At 37.1% G+C, this 18,314-nt stretch overlaps 3 protein-coding genes across 3 annotated transcripts; all 3 read left to right on the forward strand.

Annotated features, from left to right (window-relative positions):
• The first annotated feature begins 419 nt into the window (after positions 1-419).
• Positions 420-2,131, forward strand: LOC145204709 (testis-expressed protein 9-like). Its single transcript, XM_080077301.1, has one exon. The coding sequence runs from the start codon at positions 548-550 to the stop codon at positions 1,817-1,819; it is 1,272 nt and encodes a 423-aa protein (XP_079933427.1). The 5' UTR covers positions 420-547; the 3' UTR covers positions 1,820-2,131.
• On the forward strand, positions 2,097-5,493 carry LOC145204711 (NEDD8-conjugating enzyme UBE2F-like). The gene is made up of 6 exons (XM_080077303.1): positions 2,097-2,302; positions 2,802-2,881; positions 3,000-3,083; positions 4,808-4,936; positions 5,173-5,205; positions 5,272-5,493. The coding sequence occupies exons 1-6, from the start codon at positions 2,179-2,181 to the stop codon at positions 5,383-5,385; spliced, it is 564 nt and encodes a 187-aa protein (XP_079933429.1). The 5' UTR covers positions 2,097-2,178; the 3' UTR covers positions 5,386-5,493.
• A 3,689-nt stretch (positions 5,494-9,182) lies between these two features.
• LOC145204710 (very long chain fatty acid elongase 4-like) lies at positions 9,183-17,695 on the forward strand. The gene is made up of 6 exons (XM_080077302.1): positions 9,183-9,341; positions 9,546-9,733; positions 9,909-9,989; positions 10,981-11,152; positions 13,181-13,308; positions 13,779-17,695. The coding sequence occupies exons 1-6, from the start codon at positions 9,281-9,283 to the stop codon at positions 13,983-13,985; spliced, it is 837 nt and encodes a 278-aa protein (XP_079933428.1). The 5' UTR covers positions 9,183-9,280; the 3' UTR covers positions 13,986-17,695.
• The last annotated feature ends 619 nt before the right edge of the window (positions 17,696-18,314 follow it).

Consider the following 18,314-nt stretch of genomic DNA (forward strand, 5'->3'; position numbering starts at 1 on the left):
TTACGCAACGGTTCAAATCGGTAGAATGTACGAGGTGTCAAATAGTGGCAATTGGGGTCGAGAACTGATAATAATATCCATGCAATCACGTGACAAATTGTAAAGTTGCTCAAATGTTAATACTTGGTTACATTCGCACCACGAGAGCATGAACAAATTTTTAAATCAGCCACATTTGATAAATAAATTAACCAAACACATTAAAAATGACTGAAAAATATAATTTTATTTAAAACGAATTATCTAATATAGAAACATTACGAAGTAGCGACTTCAGTGGAGCGTATCAAACGCAACGATGCGTATCTTCTGTGAAAACGGCAAAACAAAAAGTTGGGATTTGAGTTTTCCGTGTATTTGTTTGGCTTTCCAGTCAATTTTTGATCATAAATATCCGCAATGGCGAAATTAAACGTTTGTCCCCTATTCTAAATTGCTGTTTAGATAGACAAATTGACTCGTTGAAGTTTTAATTTTGTCATAATTTTGTAATTGTACAAATGTTTGTTTTTCTCTCTTTTCCAGTAAACTAACTAAAAAGTTAACCATGTCAAAACCACCCAGTAGATCAAAAAGTGAGAGACAGCAGTTTTCAGACAGTTTGTCAAAGAACCTGCAAGATAAAGAAGAGGAATATCAAAAATTAAATGCAGACCTTGAAGCTCAAACTGCTAAGCTTGTTGAAGAAGCGGACACAATGATGAGGCAACAAGAAGATTTTCTCAATCATGTTTCACCGCCGAGAGTAACAAGCTCTAAGTCTCCGGTTGCGGGTGCTACAGGTTACAATGAAAGTGATGCTGATATTGTTAATGTGTTAAATAGAGACACTGGGCTGCTATCCATTGCAGCAGGGGCATTCGACGAACAATCTTCTGATGAGGAAGAGTATTTCAGAAAAGTAGGACAAAATGTTCAGCGTAAATCAATGCCGCCGGTCAGTGCCACCAGTAGCACTGGTCGTAAATCTTCTTCAGCATCAAGTTACAAGAAAACAAGTCAAGGAGGTAAAAGAAAGCCAAAAATGTCAGCAAAGTCAACAAGATCTGCTGCTGATGATGTGGCTATTCCACAGGACTTTTCGTTCACAAAATCACTTAGTAACATTGAAAAGAAAATGTCTGAACGAGAAGATGACCCCAATCGACCGTCTACTTCTGACGCTTTGATTGATGATGTCATGCCTCAAGCTGCAACTGAAATGGGAGCTGAAGCCCAGATTCGATTTCTCAAAGCTAAGGCAAGAGTTTTGCAGGAAGAGCTTGAGGCTTCTACTAAGGAGTGCCAGAAAATTTTGGATGATAAAAACAAGCTCCAAGCCCAGCTTAAAGAAGCTCAAGAGGAATCTGATCGTGTAAAGAAAAACCTTAACCTGCAGCAAACATCCATTCAAAAACTTAAAAATGCCTTTGAAGACGAGAAGAAAAATTCTGAATCAAAATCAATACAGCTTCAAGCAGCAGTCAAAGAGGTTGATGTTCTGAAAAGGGAGCAAAAACAAATTACGACATCAAACAGTGCTACTGAAGTGAGGTTAAACCGAGCCCTTGAGGAAGTTGACAAATTAAAATCACAGCTCCACAAGCAGAAGTTTAGTGGAAAAGAAGCATCTGACCGCGATTTGCGGGAAATAGATAAGCTACGAAGTGAAAACAAGCGACATGAAAGAATGAGAAATGATTCTTTGGCAGTGATGAAAAAACAACAAAAGTTAATCGGGGTTCTAAAGCGACAAGTTCTTCACATTGAAGCTGCAAAGCTCCTTTCATTTACTGAAGAAGAGTTTGTTAAGGCTCTTGACTGGGGTGACAAACAATAACTATGTTAGTTACAGATTTGATTGTAATTTCTTTCAGACTGTTAGGAATACAAATCCCAGAAATGCCTATGTAAAGTTTTCGTGTTCTTTGTTGGACTGATATTTCAAAAGCCTGATTAGTTTCAACATTTAAGTTCTGTTTTTACATTAGGTACATTGTACATTTGTTTTTTTCAGTAGAATATTTTTGGCTTTGCCACATGTATCCTGTAGCCAACGTTCTTTTTACACTGTTTAATGGTTCTATTGTCAAGTGAATTTTCTGTAGACCAAGTGCTTTTGTACTACTTTAAACATTTTATTTGTGTAGAATTACACCAGCATTTAGGACTAGCATATGTGTTTACTAACTAGTTTAAATGATCACGCTTTCAAAGAAATTAAAAGAAGCCAGGAATCAAAAAGAAAATGGATCTATAACAAACTCTGCACAACCTACTGCCACAAGAAGTGGACTTATAAGAGACAAACTCCTAACTCGTGGTAAGTTTTTGCTAGCTATTGTTTGTATTCATGTTTAGGTTTCTAAATAAAAATAAACGCTTTGATAATCTCGGGGCTGTAGAGTCATACAATGGAACCATAGTAAGGTATTTGTGAAATAAGAAATTAAAGGTGTCAAGACAGTCTTCCAAGCATTCCCCCATGGCAAGGCACACGCTAGGAAAATCTAGGCTGCGGTGTGAGTCTTTGTGGGACTCACGCTCTACCAATTGAGCTATACAGTCTTAGTGTTGAACCCGCTGAAAGTCAAATCACAAAGACTGTTGCCTGCCTTATATACAACATAGTAGTACTGACTACTGTTTGGAATTTGGTATGCTATAAAATGAAATGAGTGATAAAACTGAACTATCTTTTCAGTGCATATTGCAAACTAGTTCTTTGAAATAAGTTTTTTGGCGTAAAAGATAACTAGTCTATTTGATTGATTTAAGAGAATAAAATTCTGCTGAAATTTAAATTAACATATATGATTTAGAGTTTGCTGACATCGACAAGCAGAAATCAGAAACATGGAAGTTATCTTTTGAAGATCCAAACGTACTGCACCAATTTACGGTATATATGTGTTTTTATCGAAATTGAAATACTGTAATGATTTCATGTCTCTAAACTGGTGATTATTAAACCAACTTTAAACAGAGTAACATTTTAGTTCATTTTCAACTTTATGTAGGTAACAATTGCACCAGACGAAGGGTTATGGAAAGGCGGCAAATACAAGTTTTCTGTAAATATTCCTGAAGAATATAATATCAAGGTAAGGAAAAAACTAGGTTCAATACTCATTGTTCAAAACTCCAGTGGTTTTATATCCTGAATTATTATGAATTGTTCTGCATGTTTGGTGAAAGTAGGGTATATATTTGATTTTAAACTCCTCATTTATTAAAAAAATATATAATGTGAATAACAAATCCTTTTTACATACACTTTTATCAAGTTAAACAGGTTTTTCATGCAATAAAGTTTTAAAGAACCACTGGCTGTGTCAGTCCTTTGTGTTTGTTTTCTGCTGTTAACGAAGATATAGTTTTTATTTACAGACAAATCATGTTAATTACATTTTTACCTGTTAATTATGGGTCCCCTTCCCTGAAGGGGACACATTTTGATTTTACTCGATTTGTTTGTTTGTTTTTTCTTTTTTTTTCTTTTTTTTTTTTTTTCTTCCCTCAAGTTTGTCCACCCCACTTTGCCAAGAAATGTTTGATGGATTTGGATGAAATTTTCACAGATGGTAGATATGGTTATGTAGATGTGCCATTTGTTTTGTTTGACTCGATAGCCCCAGTGTTTACCCCACTAGCCCCCTAAAATGGGTGATTTTTTAAACAATGTCCGAATCGGATGAAATTTGTATAGTTTGTTCATTGTGCCATTTTAGGGCATCGTTTGTTATGTTTTACCCTGTAGCCCCAATATTTACCCCACTAGCCCCCTAAAATGGGTGATTTTTTAAACAATGTCCGAATTGGATGAAATTTGGACAGTTTGTTCATTGTGCCATTTTAGGGCATCGTTTGTTGTGTTTTACCCTGTAGCCCCAATATTTACCCCACTAGACCCCAAAAATGGGTGATTTTTTAAACAATGTCCGAATTGGATGAAATTTGGACAGTTTGTTCATTGTGCCATTTTAGGGCATCGGTTGTTGTGTTTTACCCTGTAGCCCCAATATTTACCCCACTAGACCCCAAAAATGGGTGATTTTTTAAACAATGTCCGATTTGGATGAAATTTGGACAGTTTGTTCATTGTTCCATTTTAGGGCGTCGATTATTGTGTTTCACCATGTAGCCAAATATTTACTACTTAAGCCACCTATGGTTTATAAAACGTCCGATTTGGGTGAATTTTTGATAGTTTTTTGAATTTGGCATTTGTAGCTGTAAATATTGTGTTCCACCCTGCAGCCCTAATATTTACCCTACCAACCCCCCAAAATGGGTGAATTAATCAACAATACATTTTGACACTTTGTATAATATGCCATTTTGAGATGTCAGTGTTTTGTGCTATTTAGGCACACAAACTTATAACAATGTCTCAATTGCATGAGATTTGGACAGTTTGTACTTTACATAACTTGTTTTTTTAAGTAACACTACCAATCACTGTGTTTGACTTTATAGCACCGTTTCTTATGGTTGTCTGTTTACAACTTTGCGGTTTTGGGGACCCATGAGTTTCTGCCTGCAGAAACAAATCAAGATTATAAAAATGTTGGCTAATATGGGACCCAATATAAATAAATATAGAGAATATATTACAGTTTGCAGAATAGGTTGTAGTGTATATGCTATAGTAAAATGTGCTAAGCCACCCTTCTAGTTACATATTAAATTGCTCGGAGCTGTTCATCCAAAGCCTGTCATGTGTCATGAAAAAATCGTTACTTGCATAAAAATCCTCGGTGAATTGGTTATGCAATTAACCAGATTTGTGTGTATTGTCCATTTTCTGATTTTGTTTTCATTCTAGCCACCACAGGTGAGATGTCTGACAAAACTGTGGCATCCAAACATCAGCATGGAGGGAGCAGTATGTCTGAGTATTTTACGAGACCATTCATTAGATGGAACTGGATGGGCACCTACTAGATCAATAAGGGTAACATATTTGTTACAAGCATATTGAAACAATCCAGCTTTGCGTACACATGTGTATGGGGACCCTTTCGTTTCTCCTTGCAGAAACAAATATGTTGTGTAATACTAATAAAAGAATGGGGTGGTCTCAAATTATATGACAAATATATATATCCGTGGTAATTGTAGTAAACGGTGTATGTTAACTATAAATTTAAAAACCATCAGTCTTGAAAAATCTTTTCTTTTTTCTTTCAGGATGTTATTTGGGGTTTATGTTCACTATTTACGGTAAGTGCCAAGTTTATTGTGTCTTCACTATAAAACTATATGTGATCATTTCTGTTATTTAAACAGGATTTAGTGGATTTTGATGACCCTTTAAACACAGAAGCTGCTGAAGAACACCGAAGAGATAGGAAGAAATTTGAAAGATCCGTCGAGTTTTATCTCTATAGATATGCTGTGTAACTCTTTGCACAAGCTTTCTTGCGTTTATTTATTGACCTGTTTTTATTACTTTCTCCTCGCACGGCACTGCGGAAATAAACTAATATCCTTAAAAAAGTCTGCAAAAACATCTGCAGGCAGTGTTTATGTTGGGTAGAAAAAGTGGTTAAAAGCGTCCTTGAAGGAAATGCCTCTGCGTAAACAAAAGTAGACAAAAACCTAAATTTTGAATGAGTTTATATTACGCTTAATAAACATTGTCACACAATAGCACAAAAACAATTACAATTAGCCGGAAATAGTTGCCCAACGTTATGGGGCGCAAAACAGTGAAAGGCACAATTGGTTGGTCATGACCAAACGTGCTGCATCTGCACCGTATTATAGGGCGTTATCTAACTGGGGCTCACTAGCAAGTGAGGTTGGCGCACTGTGAATAAACACGACTGGGGGGATCGTTGTTGGGACCAGTCGAAGGGGCCCTTTAAACTGACCACCCGTGTTAGGGAAAGAAACCCTGCCGGATAGTTTCAAGCGCCGGAAAAAGGACACACATGAAATAATGCTTACAATTTAAGCCGAGCAGAATATTTCGGTGTGTTTGTTGTAGTTATTTTTTTTTCAATTTTATGCTCGGTGTGCGGGCAACGCCCAAATGCGTTATGCTCACAATAAGTCCGCCCTCGAGCAGTCTGTTTGATTGCAAGTCCGTTGAATCTTCTTTTATTGTATTTTTCGACATAGGCAGTCGGTGATTTCAATTCATAGGGTTCCACTGAGTACAAGTAGTGCCGCTCAAGTTCCTTCCTCAGAGAAACACAATTGACCGAGACAGGAATAGAACCTACAACCTTGTGAACACAAGACGGTTGTGGCCATCTTGGGTTCAGGCTAACTTTTGAACCAACGGACCTGACTCTACACTTAGCTTCATTTGTGCCCTAGTTTCTCCAAATTTCGGACTTATGTTAATACTTTTTTTAAAGTTGGGTTTCTACCCTAATTGGGTTCGGACCCCAGTTTCAAGCCTGCATCTGATCTGCAGGGCACGAAAAGGCTCTGTTTGCATGAGTAATACAAAAGTTGCGTTCGTTCATTGGTACACCAGCCTCTTTGCTGACAGTATGGTATTGCCTTTGCTAGATTAAGTATTTGACTTCTAAATACGGTATAAATAATTATCAGATCTTTTTTGATATTTTCCTTTTGGCAAAGTTAATATGTGATCTTACATAACCAACCAATGGGCACTACAGTTTCAGTAACTGTGTTCAAACACATATCTAAGGTATTTCTTTTAACTAAACATGCAAAACACATATTGTTTAACTTTAACTACAAGCGTGCCTTACCAAATTAATGTGACTTCGTCAATTTATATCTTTGTGCTTGCCTTTAAAAACCATGTGCGAAATATATTTATTTTGAATTCATAAGGATAAATGACTCTGAATCAATAAGCAAAAGGTGCATTGTGGTCTTCATCCACCAAGCAACGAGCTGGGAGATTCTATAGTTTACATACTGTAATGTAACTGCAACGTAAGCTCATATTGAGTTTAATGAAATCCGCCTTGTTTTGCCTATGCTACTTATATTCATTAATGTGTAAGCGTAATTCTAATGGCTTTTGTGTAGCACTTATGTGAAAAGACAATTAAGGAAACGGAAATAGTTCCTAAAAATGTTATTTCCAGTTCTTAAATTACCTCCTGCACTGTTTCTATTATTATAATATATGTAACACAATTTCTGTGTAATCCCTTATTCAGCTCGTTGGGTAACTCGCGGTTAGTTAAATCGAACCGTTCTACTTCGAATGCGTATCTCATTATAAATACTGTCAGTTCTTTAGATTAACTAGCCATAATTACTAAATTACAGCAAGTTTTAACGCCTTTTCGGACAAAATAAGATGTACATTATCCACAACAGCAAAGTTAAAGTGAGCTTTTTGTAATTTCTTAAATAAGAAATATTTTGTTACTCAGTTGCAGCCCAGCGAAATGTAGTCTATAGCTTGTCGTGACAAAAACTCGTCTTACATCAGTTACAGTTAATTCAAGCATTGTGTTTAGTTGCAGTATCGATCCTTGTTTGACTTGATCAATTAATTGTTTTATCCGGAGCTGTAACCTTAGGGTATTGTGGTTGTTTGTCAGTAAATTGACAGCGCATTCTAGTCGTTGAGACCAACAGATACGTTGTTACTTTGGCTTGCAAGAGTTTCAAAGTTTTCTTTTTAAGTCAATATCTTGTGAAAAGTATTCTTGCTTATTATTTTATAAAAGATAGCAGGCTATTAATCAATACATTCTTAATTAACCGTCGTGTTTTTATTAGTGCTATTTTAATATATGCGGCTGTTTAGAATTTTTTGTTATCTTGTGGTCAGTTTGCGTGCTTTACTGCTGTAGTACGCACGAGCAAGAGAGCTGTAGGTTTATGTTTAAGTTCGCTATTGACTTTAACCGAGTCAATACATAGTATCAGGTATACCACCGTCCTTAACCGCCAAAACTCCTGCGATTTGCTTATCTCGGCACAGGACAAAGCACGCGGCTAAAGCAGGTGGACACCAGATCACAAAGTCGTATCTACATCATAATTAACAGCGACATGAAATATTACGAAGTTCAAACATGATTTGACAATGTAGTTGATTTTAGTTGCTACACATTTTAACTTCCTCGCTAGCTTTAAACCAGCAATTTGAAACCACCTTGTTTTGTAAACAACAATTGCAGAATTTGCAAGCGCTACAATACAATTAAATATGTAGGCCTACTGAAAGATAACTGTTGTTAAGGCCCAAGGACCGTCGCCCGTCGCCCGTCGACCATAATGGCTATAATTTACTTTGAAATATGTAGACGCGATTGCTTAACAGTATGAACTAAATTAGAACAATGGATAATCTGTCAACCCTGTCTAATTGTGTTTAAGCCGCACACAAGACCTAACAGCAGCAAATAACGACTATTGGTCTTTTACAAAGATATCCAATGGTTTCTAGGATACATGCCGAACTGCCATGTTCCCAGCACGCCTACATTGTTTATTGAACGACCCGGTGTCTTGATTCTGCTGTGTAATGTGGGTAAGGTAGTTTAGTACAGCTTTATCAGTAACCTGGTGTATATACTGGCAACCGTATAATGACACCATTTTTTACTTTGAGGTTTTAGCTTTTCTGTTGTAAAACCAGTACTTTACCTTACCGTTGTGTACAAGAAAAATACAAATTAATTTAAATCTAGGCGTCGTGGATGAGTTACCACGTTTGTATCCGAGAAACGGATGTTACCCAATGTGTAATTTGTTAACAAACAAGACACGAGTAGATGTCACAACCAATGTACAAACCTTTTACACCGACTTGATAGACAGTTTACATGAGGCTGCCTCTCTTAAACGCTTTACAAACATCATCAGATGAAAATATGATGAAACTGTCAGTGCTCAATGTTGATTATGTGGGTTTAAGCTTGAGATACTGGATTTGCAGTCGGCTTCTAGACAAACATATCTAGAGGTGCTAGGAGAGCGTGTGAGGCAAGTGTGTAACCTTTGGTGATAGCAACGTCTCGACGAACTATAACGCTTTTAAGCAAATGTCAAAACACCGCCCATTGTTGCCTTATTATAAACGGTATGAGTGTAGGTAGTTGGTTTTACCGTTTGCTGTACAGTTATCAACCACAGGCCCAGTTATATTACAAGAATGCAGTTTACTAAAATACAGTGACACAAGCTTTGTTCAAACAGTAACTAATCGAATCACATGAGACTTCTGCTGCGGTTGTGTTTTAGTTAAACTACTTTTAAAGTCACATTACCTACTGTGTTCTTCTGTTATCAATGTGTTCAGTCTTTCAGGCATCAGTATTAATTAAAACAAATCTGTGTTATAATTATGGAATCCAGTTTTCATAAAATCATGGAGTGGTACCGGTTGGTCGTTGACGAAAAAGCAGGTCAGTTGCATTGCTTTTGTTATGAATGTTAAATTAAAATCAAGCAGGCGTTTCTTAAGTCCACTGTATAATTCTGTTTTTATTGCCCATTTCACGATATTGAAACAATATGATATTGTAAATACTCACAAAGATGTCTTTTAAGGATACAATTAACCTGGTTTTGTCAAAATTCAAAGTTATGTCTTTTCTTTGTACTTGTAGATCCCAGAACAGAAAGCTGGCCGCTGGTATACAGTCCGTGGACACCTATAGGGACAGCAATGTTATACGTGCTATTTTGTAGTAATGTTCGCCAGTATATGGCCAAGATGCCTACCTACCACATTCGACCAGCACTTGTCACGTATAACATGATGATGGTTGCACTTTCTTGCTACATGACTTACGAGGTAAAAGTTTGGCTTGATACAAACGATCACAATGTCAATATATTTGACATGAAATAATAACATATAGTTCAAGACCATGAAAGAAAACGCTTATGCCATTAATTGGGTTGCTTAGATCTTATAAAACTTTTATAACCTTATTTTGATTTTTAACAAACATTGTTGTTTTTCACAGTTTTTCGTCACTGCTTATAAATCCGGTTACAACTTGCTTTGCCAAGCAGTTGATTTCGCACCAAATCCTCTTCCGATAAGGGTAAGAATATTTGCATTGTGCTACTCAATTTATGTTGACAGTCAAATCACAATCTACATGGCTATAAAAAGTGTCGAATACGTACACGCAGGGTTTTTTTAAGGTTTGGTTTGGGTGACCGCTAAGTAGTTTTAAGAGACCGCAAGTGTTTCATTTAAATACCCAAAAATAGCCATATTTGCTTAAATAGCCATTTTGGGAAACCGCTGGAGAAATTTGGGGGACCGTTTCGGTCCCCCAAAACACCTTAAAAAAAACACTGCGTACACGTATTGACTTTAAAAACACAGTATTATAAATTTGTTTTCATTTTTCGTGCCAAAACGGAAGTTTATGTAACGGAAATATATTCCTGACAAATCCATTATTACAAAACGACCTGACGTTTTACAACTTAATATTTCAAAACTGCTCCGATTTATCATGTCCGACCGTGAATCCTGTTGTAACTAGAGATGTACCGAATATTCGGTTTGCCGAATTTATTCGGCCGAATCGATCATTTTTGCAAAGATTCGGTTTCGGCCGAATAATTTGTTGCGATTCGGCCTAACCGAATCTTTTACGAACTCAAATTTAAAGCGTTAAACGTGTCTTTTCTGCTTATTAAGGTCCACGTAATCTTTCAAAAGCCCAAACATAACCAAAATTGTGTCAATGTTTATCTTTTTCAACACATTATCGTTTTTCCCACGGTAGTCAAAAAATTAATAATTCATTGGCAGGTTGCCAATCATGCTTAAGGCAATTTTAAACCCCACAGAACTGAAATAAGGACGAAACACAACTATTTTGCACTGGCTGCCTGGTAGATAAAAAAAAATTTTAACGACAAACGCGTAGCGTACGACTTCGCGTGACGTCATAAATGATTCGGTTGATTCGGCCGAATTTATTCGGCAAAACCGCCGAATATTCGGTTTCGGCCGAATCGAAATTTAGCCGATTCGGTACATCACTAGTTGTAACCAAGAAACTTGCTCTTTTATAGATGGCAAGCGTATGTTGGGTTTACTACGCTTCGAAATATGTCGAGCTTCTTGAAACGGTGATGTTCGCATTGCGCAAGAAATACAGTCAAATCACCTTCCTTCACGTCTACCATCACACAAGCATGATCTTTATATGGTGGATGGGAGTCAAATACTGCGCGGGAGGACAAAGTAAAAGTTTGAAGTTTGTGTTCGAAGTTAAGATTCCATAGGAAGATAAATTTAGTATCACGTTCAAGAGTAATTCGTCTCATCTCAACTCATAAATCCGATTGAATTGACATAACTCAATTTATAATTGACTGGACTTAACGTAAGTCAAATTTTCGAGTGATTTGACTTAACTAAAATTACTTTTACAAGTGACTCGACTTAACCCGACTTACCTTTCCGAGTAACTCAAAAAAACTTAACTTTCATTTCCGAGTAACTCAAGTTTCATTTACGAGTAACTCAAGTTACATTTCTGTTAAGTGACTCCACTTTAAATCGAGTTACAATTTTGAGTGCCTCCACTTTAATCGAGTTACATTTCTGAGTGACTCCACTTTAATCGAGTTACAATTTTAAGTGACTCCACTTACATCAAGTCACATTTCCGATTAACTCAACTTAACTCCAGCCACTTTGTCGGTTAACTCGAGTACCGTTTCCGAGTGACTCAACTCAACTTAATTCACAATCTGATTGACTTGACTTAGGTCCAGTCACATTCTTAATTACTCCAACTTAACTCGAGTATCGTTTACGAGGGACTCGATTGAACTTGAGTCATATTTTTGAGCAACTCGACTCAACTCAAAACAAAAAACTGCTCTACCAGGACGTTAAATCTTTACATTTCGGCTTGTCCAATCGCATGTCCGATTCGTAATTACGCCAATAAATGTACTGTTTAAGTGATAGATCAGGGGTCGGCAACCTTTTTTGCACTGCGGACCAGTTTTGCAACTGAAATTTTTATCACGGACCGGCCTTTAAAAATCACAAATGTTCAGCACTGCAACCTAATTACAGTTATTACAACTTTGATACAATGTGGACCTTAAGAAAGTTTTCTGCGGCCCGGTAACGAACCCCTCGCGGACCGGCACCGGGCCGCGGACCGGTGGTTGCCGACCACTGTGATAGATGACAAAAAGTGTCGGTTATAATTAGTTTGGAACTGAGCCACTCGATTTGTGAGTCAGATACAAACAGTCGTTTGCGAAACGAGTATGGACACGTTCATTTATAGCAGGGGTGGGCAACATACGGCCCGCGGGCCGGATCCGGCCCGCGACGGGATTTTGAGCGGCCCGCGGACAGTTTCCGGTCTTACATGATAATGTGACCCGCGGCCACAGTCTGCCGCAATCCCCCATTACTTGCTTACTACGTCAAATTACAGTTGTAACGGACAGTAACGCACCCAATAGCAAAAAAAATTTCCCGCCGTTGTTACCATTGCACCATACGTCCATTGTTACGACATAACTACCAACCTTGTGTGTGTCCTACTTTAACGGTTTCCTTTGTTTCCACACGTATAGCCTAGTTCAGGGGTGGGGAACCTGCGGCCTAAAGACCACATGCGGCCTTCTAGGGCACTAAGTGCGGCCTTCGATGGCAAAATACATTTTTAAGATGTTGATATAACCGACTGCACCAGGCGCTGAAAAAAATAGACAGAAACGTATTTTTGATTTTATTGCAGATTATTTTTTAATTAGTTCCAGGGCAGCGGTTTTCAAACAAGACCCATGGTCCCATAGTGGTACATAAAGCGATTTCCATAGGACTACCAAAAACTCCAGGTTCAGCAATTTCTAGGTTAAATAAATCCTGAATGTTGTAGTGAAGATGAAAATGTAGTGAGGAATTTTAATTAGCTTGGACCGTAAGTCCTACAAACTACGAGGAAATAGCAAAACGACCATTCTGTAAGTCAAAAAGTTTGAACATCACTGTCCTTGGCCTGGGAAATAGTCTATGCGGCCTACACGAGTGTCGATAAATCGTTTGGTAGCCTTTATAAACAAAAAGGTTCCCAACCCTGGTTAGGTGGTCAAAAATCCGTTTTAAATCACTGGATAAATACGCGATTAATGTATCGATTCAGGAATCCGGCCCGCCAAGTACTTCATTTTCCCATATCAGGCCCGCCGAATGGAGAAGTTGCCCGCCCCTGATTTATAGCAACCATGATTTTTTTTGCAGCGTTCTTGTTCGGAGGAATCAACTCATTCGTACACGCAGTAATGTACACGTACTATGGATTGTCTGCAATTGGTCCCCACATGCAAAAATACCTTTGGTGGAAAAAGTACATCACAGTTCTACAACTTGTAAGTTTTAACGGTAGTTGAATGAATCGTAAGTCCCATAGCACAAATTGTTAAGTTAAACAAACGGAAAATGGATTAAAGCGTAAAAACCCATATACAAACTATTTGATGGCCGGTCGTGTGATTCATTAAAAAGTAGCATCACTTTACACCAGTTTACAGCAAAATCGTTTTGTTTCACGTTAAAACGATGCAAAAGCAAGGTGTGTTCTATGTTAAGGATTGACTTTGTGCATTTTGTATATTTTTTTACTCCAGTATTGAGAATATATTATCCTATTTACTACAACAAATTTAAATAGTGCACTAAAACCAGTAGGTTTTACAAAAACAAATATTGTTAAAAAATAACGAAAATTGTAGGCTAGGCTATAAACACAATTCCAATGCACCAAAACGGCTATCAGCCACAAAAAAGTGTCAGGGAAATAGAAAAACACACGTCTAAAGTAAAGCATACCTTTTTCCAGAGTCAATTCGTCATTCTGTTTTTCTTCTGCATACAAAGTCTTGTTACCGGATGCCCTTATGCCCCCTGGATGTGTAAGCTAATGATCGGTTATGCCGTAACACTTTTACTTCTCTTCCTCAACTTCTACATGCAAGCTTATATCTTTCAAAAAAAGACGACGGAAAATGGAAAAGTTCAAATGAACGGACATCAAAAGCATAACTAAACTGTAAATTCTTAAACCTAGTAGAAAAAGTTTAAAGCAATTTTATCCAATCCAGATTTCCTTCTGGCGAAAAGACTGCAGCATCTAGCTGTGTTTCAATTTTCGTTTGAAGGAGATTTGTAGTGGAAATGTGAAAAACTGCATTTTACTTCTTTGCATCGTTGCTGCTCAAACACGTAGCCCATTTTGTTTCATGTCGGTATTGTGTGTAATAACTTTACACTGAAGTGAACATAAAAACAACTAATTTTACAGTCAGCTCTGCCGTTACACGATTTAAGAAAGAATATTTACAACTATGAAAAGGCATATTTTGTGAAAATAATACTGTTGAAGTTATTGGCAGCTATCTTAACAAGAAATGCCAGAAAAGTTTTTACACAGATAAAAGTGTTTGCACCAAATGCATTTTGTTTCATGTACTTAATTTTCTACTGGATTAAATAAATGATAATGAATAAAACGTCTTTGTTTTAAACGTGCTTAAGTAATAAGTATTATAGGTATCAGCTAATGGATGTTTTTACAGCGATACAGTGATCTGTGCCATTAATCGTTTTGTTGCGCCTTGATTAGCCTACTGGATTAAAACACCATGGTTGATAAGTATTGAACATTATTTGCAATTGAGAATTTATTCGGCCAAATCGGCCATTTTTACAAAGATTCGATTTCGGCCGAATAATTTGTTGCGATTCGGCCAAAACCGGAACTTTTACGAAAACCGATTTAAAGCGTAAAATTTAAAGAAAATTTAAAACTTTTCTGCTGCTCAAAGTGTTGGTGAAGGAAACTGATCACCACAAGCGAAGTTTTCTAGAGTCTTGCAACATCCAATCACACGCCAACACAATGAACGTTAAAACAGATGTTCTAATGCCGATAAATTATTATCGGTCGCTTTTACACAACTGAGCCTGTTTTATCATTAAGTTGGTGCGAGTTTGCAGCCGCGCGATCCTGTTATCGCTGTTTTTTGTGTGTGTTTTGCATTTTGTCGCTTTATTTGTCCTGCAAGATATGTCATTATCCTGATGAAGGCGTCTTGTATAGGACGTCGAAACGTCGATTGTTTACAATAAAACTGCTGGATGAGCAATACTTGGTTATACATTATGTCTGGCAACAATAGTCTATTCTATAACTGCTTGTTTGATTTATTCGTTAATCATTCTATTTTACTCTTCGAGCGAACAATACAAAGAAATACAACAGTAAGGGCCGAATGCAGAAACCTGGATTATCGCTGAGCCTCGGATTATCTACGTCACGGTCTGTTGATCCGTATGCAGAAACTCGGCTTAGCGCGTGAGCCGGGTTTGACAGTGATCCGCGGATCAGGATTTTAGGTGGATTTGTAATCCTGGTAGATCGGTGGTTTAGCGCTCTGAGCCGCCGATTTTTGCATTGCAATGGTTATTTCCACGTGGGCAGGGCTCGGTGCTCTGCGCTCAAATGCAAAGTTAGGTAAGGCAGACGTGCACGGTTGTATGCGTGGTCTTTCAGACGACAGGAAAAGTTTATGGTAGTTTGATGTGGTGGTATTTAAAATGGAATACATTACTTTTTAATATCATTTTCTATTTTGTTTAAAAACAAGTTTTATTTTTTTAGAAAAATCTATTTATTTAATCAGTATCATTTTATTTAATCTGCCTTTTATAAATCATTTTTTTCAAATCATCATTTTTTTAATCAACTTGTAATCACCATCGGCATCACCAACGTTTTGTCATGGCCTCAAGTACAAGCCTTGATACAATTGATCTTCTTGAGATGTTGGATGATACCTTTGCCATTGACACCAGAAATGTAAAAGATTATCAAAATCCATTTGAGCGCTTTAACAATGAAGATTTTTTCAAGAGATTCCGCTTCTCCAAGCCAACAGTTTGTCTCCTTCTAAATATAATATCTGAAGATGTAATAGTGAGAGCTCATGCCATTCCTCCTTTTTTACAACTTCTGATAACTTTAAGATTTTATGCAACCGGTCATTTTCAAAGAACAGATTGGGATTTGATTTCGTGCAATCAGAGCACGACATGCAGAATCATAGAAAAAGTAAGCATAAGCATTGCAAAGCGAAGGGATGTTTTTTTATCTTTTCCTTCGTCAGATGATTTGTCAGCTTTGAAAAATAAATTTTATTCCATAGCATCATTTCCGAATGTAGTTGGTGCAATTGATTGCACACATATACCCATTCAATCACCAGGAGGAAATGATGCTGAGGTTTTTCGCAATCGAAAGGGGTTCTTTTCAATTAATGTGCAGTGCATCTGTGACCCTTTTCTTAAATTTACAAACATCGTTGCCCAATGGCCAGGATCTACACATGACTCCAGAATTTTTCAAAATAGTAGAGTTTTCAGCAACTTTGAGGATGGTTTGATTTCTGGCTGTTTGCTTGGAGATGGTGGATATCCATTGAAGCACTATCTTTTAACTCCATTCCGTAACCCTTCAACTGCTGGACAGAACCGGTACAACAAATCTCATATTAAAACCAGGAATTGCATTGAACGTGCCTTTGGTGTCTACAAGCAGAGGTTCCGGTGTTTAAGAATTCCATTGCGCACCAAGTTGGAAAATTCTTTGGCCATAATTGTTGCCACAGCATTTCTACATAACTTTGCCATAACCCACAACAACAATATAGAAATTAATGATACAGAGGATGATCTTGAAGTTGACATGGTACCTTTTTCTTCAAATACAACCCGTGGAAATTTTTGGCGAGAACAAATTGTAATCAACCATTTTTCCTGAGCTTTTTGTGTAAGAAATGCATTTTATCAGTTATATATTTTTGCATTTGTTTTGATTTCTGTTATATTTCAGCGTTTGTTTTGAACTTATTATTTAGTTTAGTGTTTAAAAGATTTTATGATTCTGTGACTAATTTCCCAAAAAAACAGTGGGTTGTGTTTTGCCAAAATTCTATTTCACACAATAATATTTTAGAAACAACACCTTTTTAAATGGTACTAAAGTCTACATAAAACAGAAGTGGTCGAACCTGTTGTTGCACGATAGAAAGTCATGGACACCATGTTGTGTCCAAAATAATCCAGAGGTTATAAGAAACCATACATACATTGCCTGACTTTTATAAACTGGAGAGCTTTATTCCGAATTTGATTCGCCAATTCTTTTTTCAGAATAAAGCTCTCCAGTTTATAAACATCAGGCAATGTATGTATTATGGTTTCTTATAACCTCTGGATTATTTAGGACACAATGTGGTGTCAATGAGGGCAATATATGCTCTATGGTGTAAGAATAGGTTGGACAGCTTTTGTTTTATATAGACTTTTCTTAGGATCTATTTTATATTTTGCCGGTGTACTTTTGTACCTAATATTTATGACCATTTACTGTGAATTTTGGTAATTTCAAGGTGTTCGCTTTACTGCAGCTAGACGAGCATGTTTTTTGTAAAACTAGATAAAATTATTATAACAGCCACATTTTTTTTGTTAACATATAATCAATTTTACATTGCATTACATACTAGGCGGAGTTTTCTGGTCAAAATTTCTTACATAATCTTATTTACATTAAAATCTATCTGACTTCAGAGGCTTGCATGGTAACTTTTTTGTGATACCACCACACATTCATGTGTTTATTATTTCCCATTTCTGATGTAATGCTGATTTGTTGGCGGTGAAAGAGTTCAAAAATATAACCCAAAACAATGTTAACTTTTTGTGGTTCAGGCAAGCAAAAGTCAGCAGCAGACTTTATTGATTACAAATAAACAATGCATATGGTAAAATATATAAACACATGTGAAATAAAAACTAGTGAAAAAAACAACAACTAAACAGGCGAAATATATTCAATGTCTGCAAATTAATTTAAAATGATTTAATAACATAATAGGTGCCCTTCACATTAGCCTTTTGCCTTGAGCAATATGAAGGGCAATTAAGTGCTCAATCCGTCCTGCTTTCCTCGCACACTGGATCCTTTCCCAAGGTTTTTTTTTTTAAGCAGGACGGAGGCCCTTCCTTGGGATCACCAGTATGTTTCGTAGGAAGCCCCCTCTGATTACAGTAGGACATCGGGCCGGCAGCACTTGCAACCACATTGCAGCGCACTCCTTTCTCGATTCAGCGCCCTTCTCTCCTTTATTTCGGCTAATTGCTCAGCACAAATAGCCTCTTTCATTTGTGCCACCTTCAACTTTTGTGCAACTAAGGCTCGCCTTTCTTTTGCTTCACTGAGCTGCTCGTCTTTGAGAGCTAGCTCCCTTTCTAACAATAGCTGCCTTGTTGCCATTTCATTTTTGCGCATCGAGCGGAGATTGCTGCTCTGTGG

The sequence above is a fragment of the Phallusia mammillata genome, chromosome 8 (assembly GCF_965637545.1).
Source record: "Phallusia mammillata chromosome 8, kaPhaMamm4.hap1.1, whole genome shotgun sequence".
NCBI classification, from domain to species: domain Eukaryota; kingdom Metazoa; phylum Chordata; class Ascidiacea; order Phlebobranchia; family Ascidiidae; genus Phallusia; species Phallusia mammillata.

Bases quoted from the DNA above. Each gene is read 5' to 3' on its own strand.
- LOC145204709 (XM_080077301.1), top strand. From the start codon at position 548: ATGTCAAAACCACCCAGTAGATCAAAAAGTGAGAGACAGCAGTTTTCA.
- LOC145204711 (XM_080077303.1), top strand. From the start codon at position 2,179: ATGATCACGCTTTCAAAGAAATTAAAAGAAGCCAGGAATCAAAAAGAA. The intron at 2,303-2,801 runs GTAAGTTTTTGC...TATATGATTTAG, and splicing joins AGACAAACTCCTAACTCGTG to AGTTTGCTGACATCGACAAG. The intron at 3,084-4,807 runs GTAAGGAAAAAA...TTTTCATTCTAG, and splicing joins CTGAAGAATATAATATCAAG to CCACCACAGGTGAGATGTCT.
- LOC145204710 (XM_080077302.1), top strand. From the start codon at position 9,281: ATGGAATCCAGTTTTCATAAAATCATGGAGTGGTACCGGTTGGTCGTT. The intron at 9,342-9,545 runs GTCAGTTGCATT...TTGTACTTGTAG, and splicing joins GGTCGTTGACGAAAAAGCAG to ATCCCAGAACAGAAAGCTGG. The intron at 9,734-9,908 runs GTAAAAGTTTGG...TGTTTTTCACAG, and splicing joins CTTGCTACATGACTTACGAG to TTTTTCGTCACTGCTTATAA.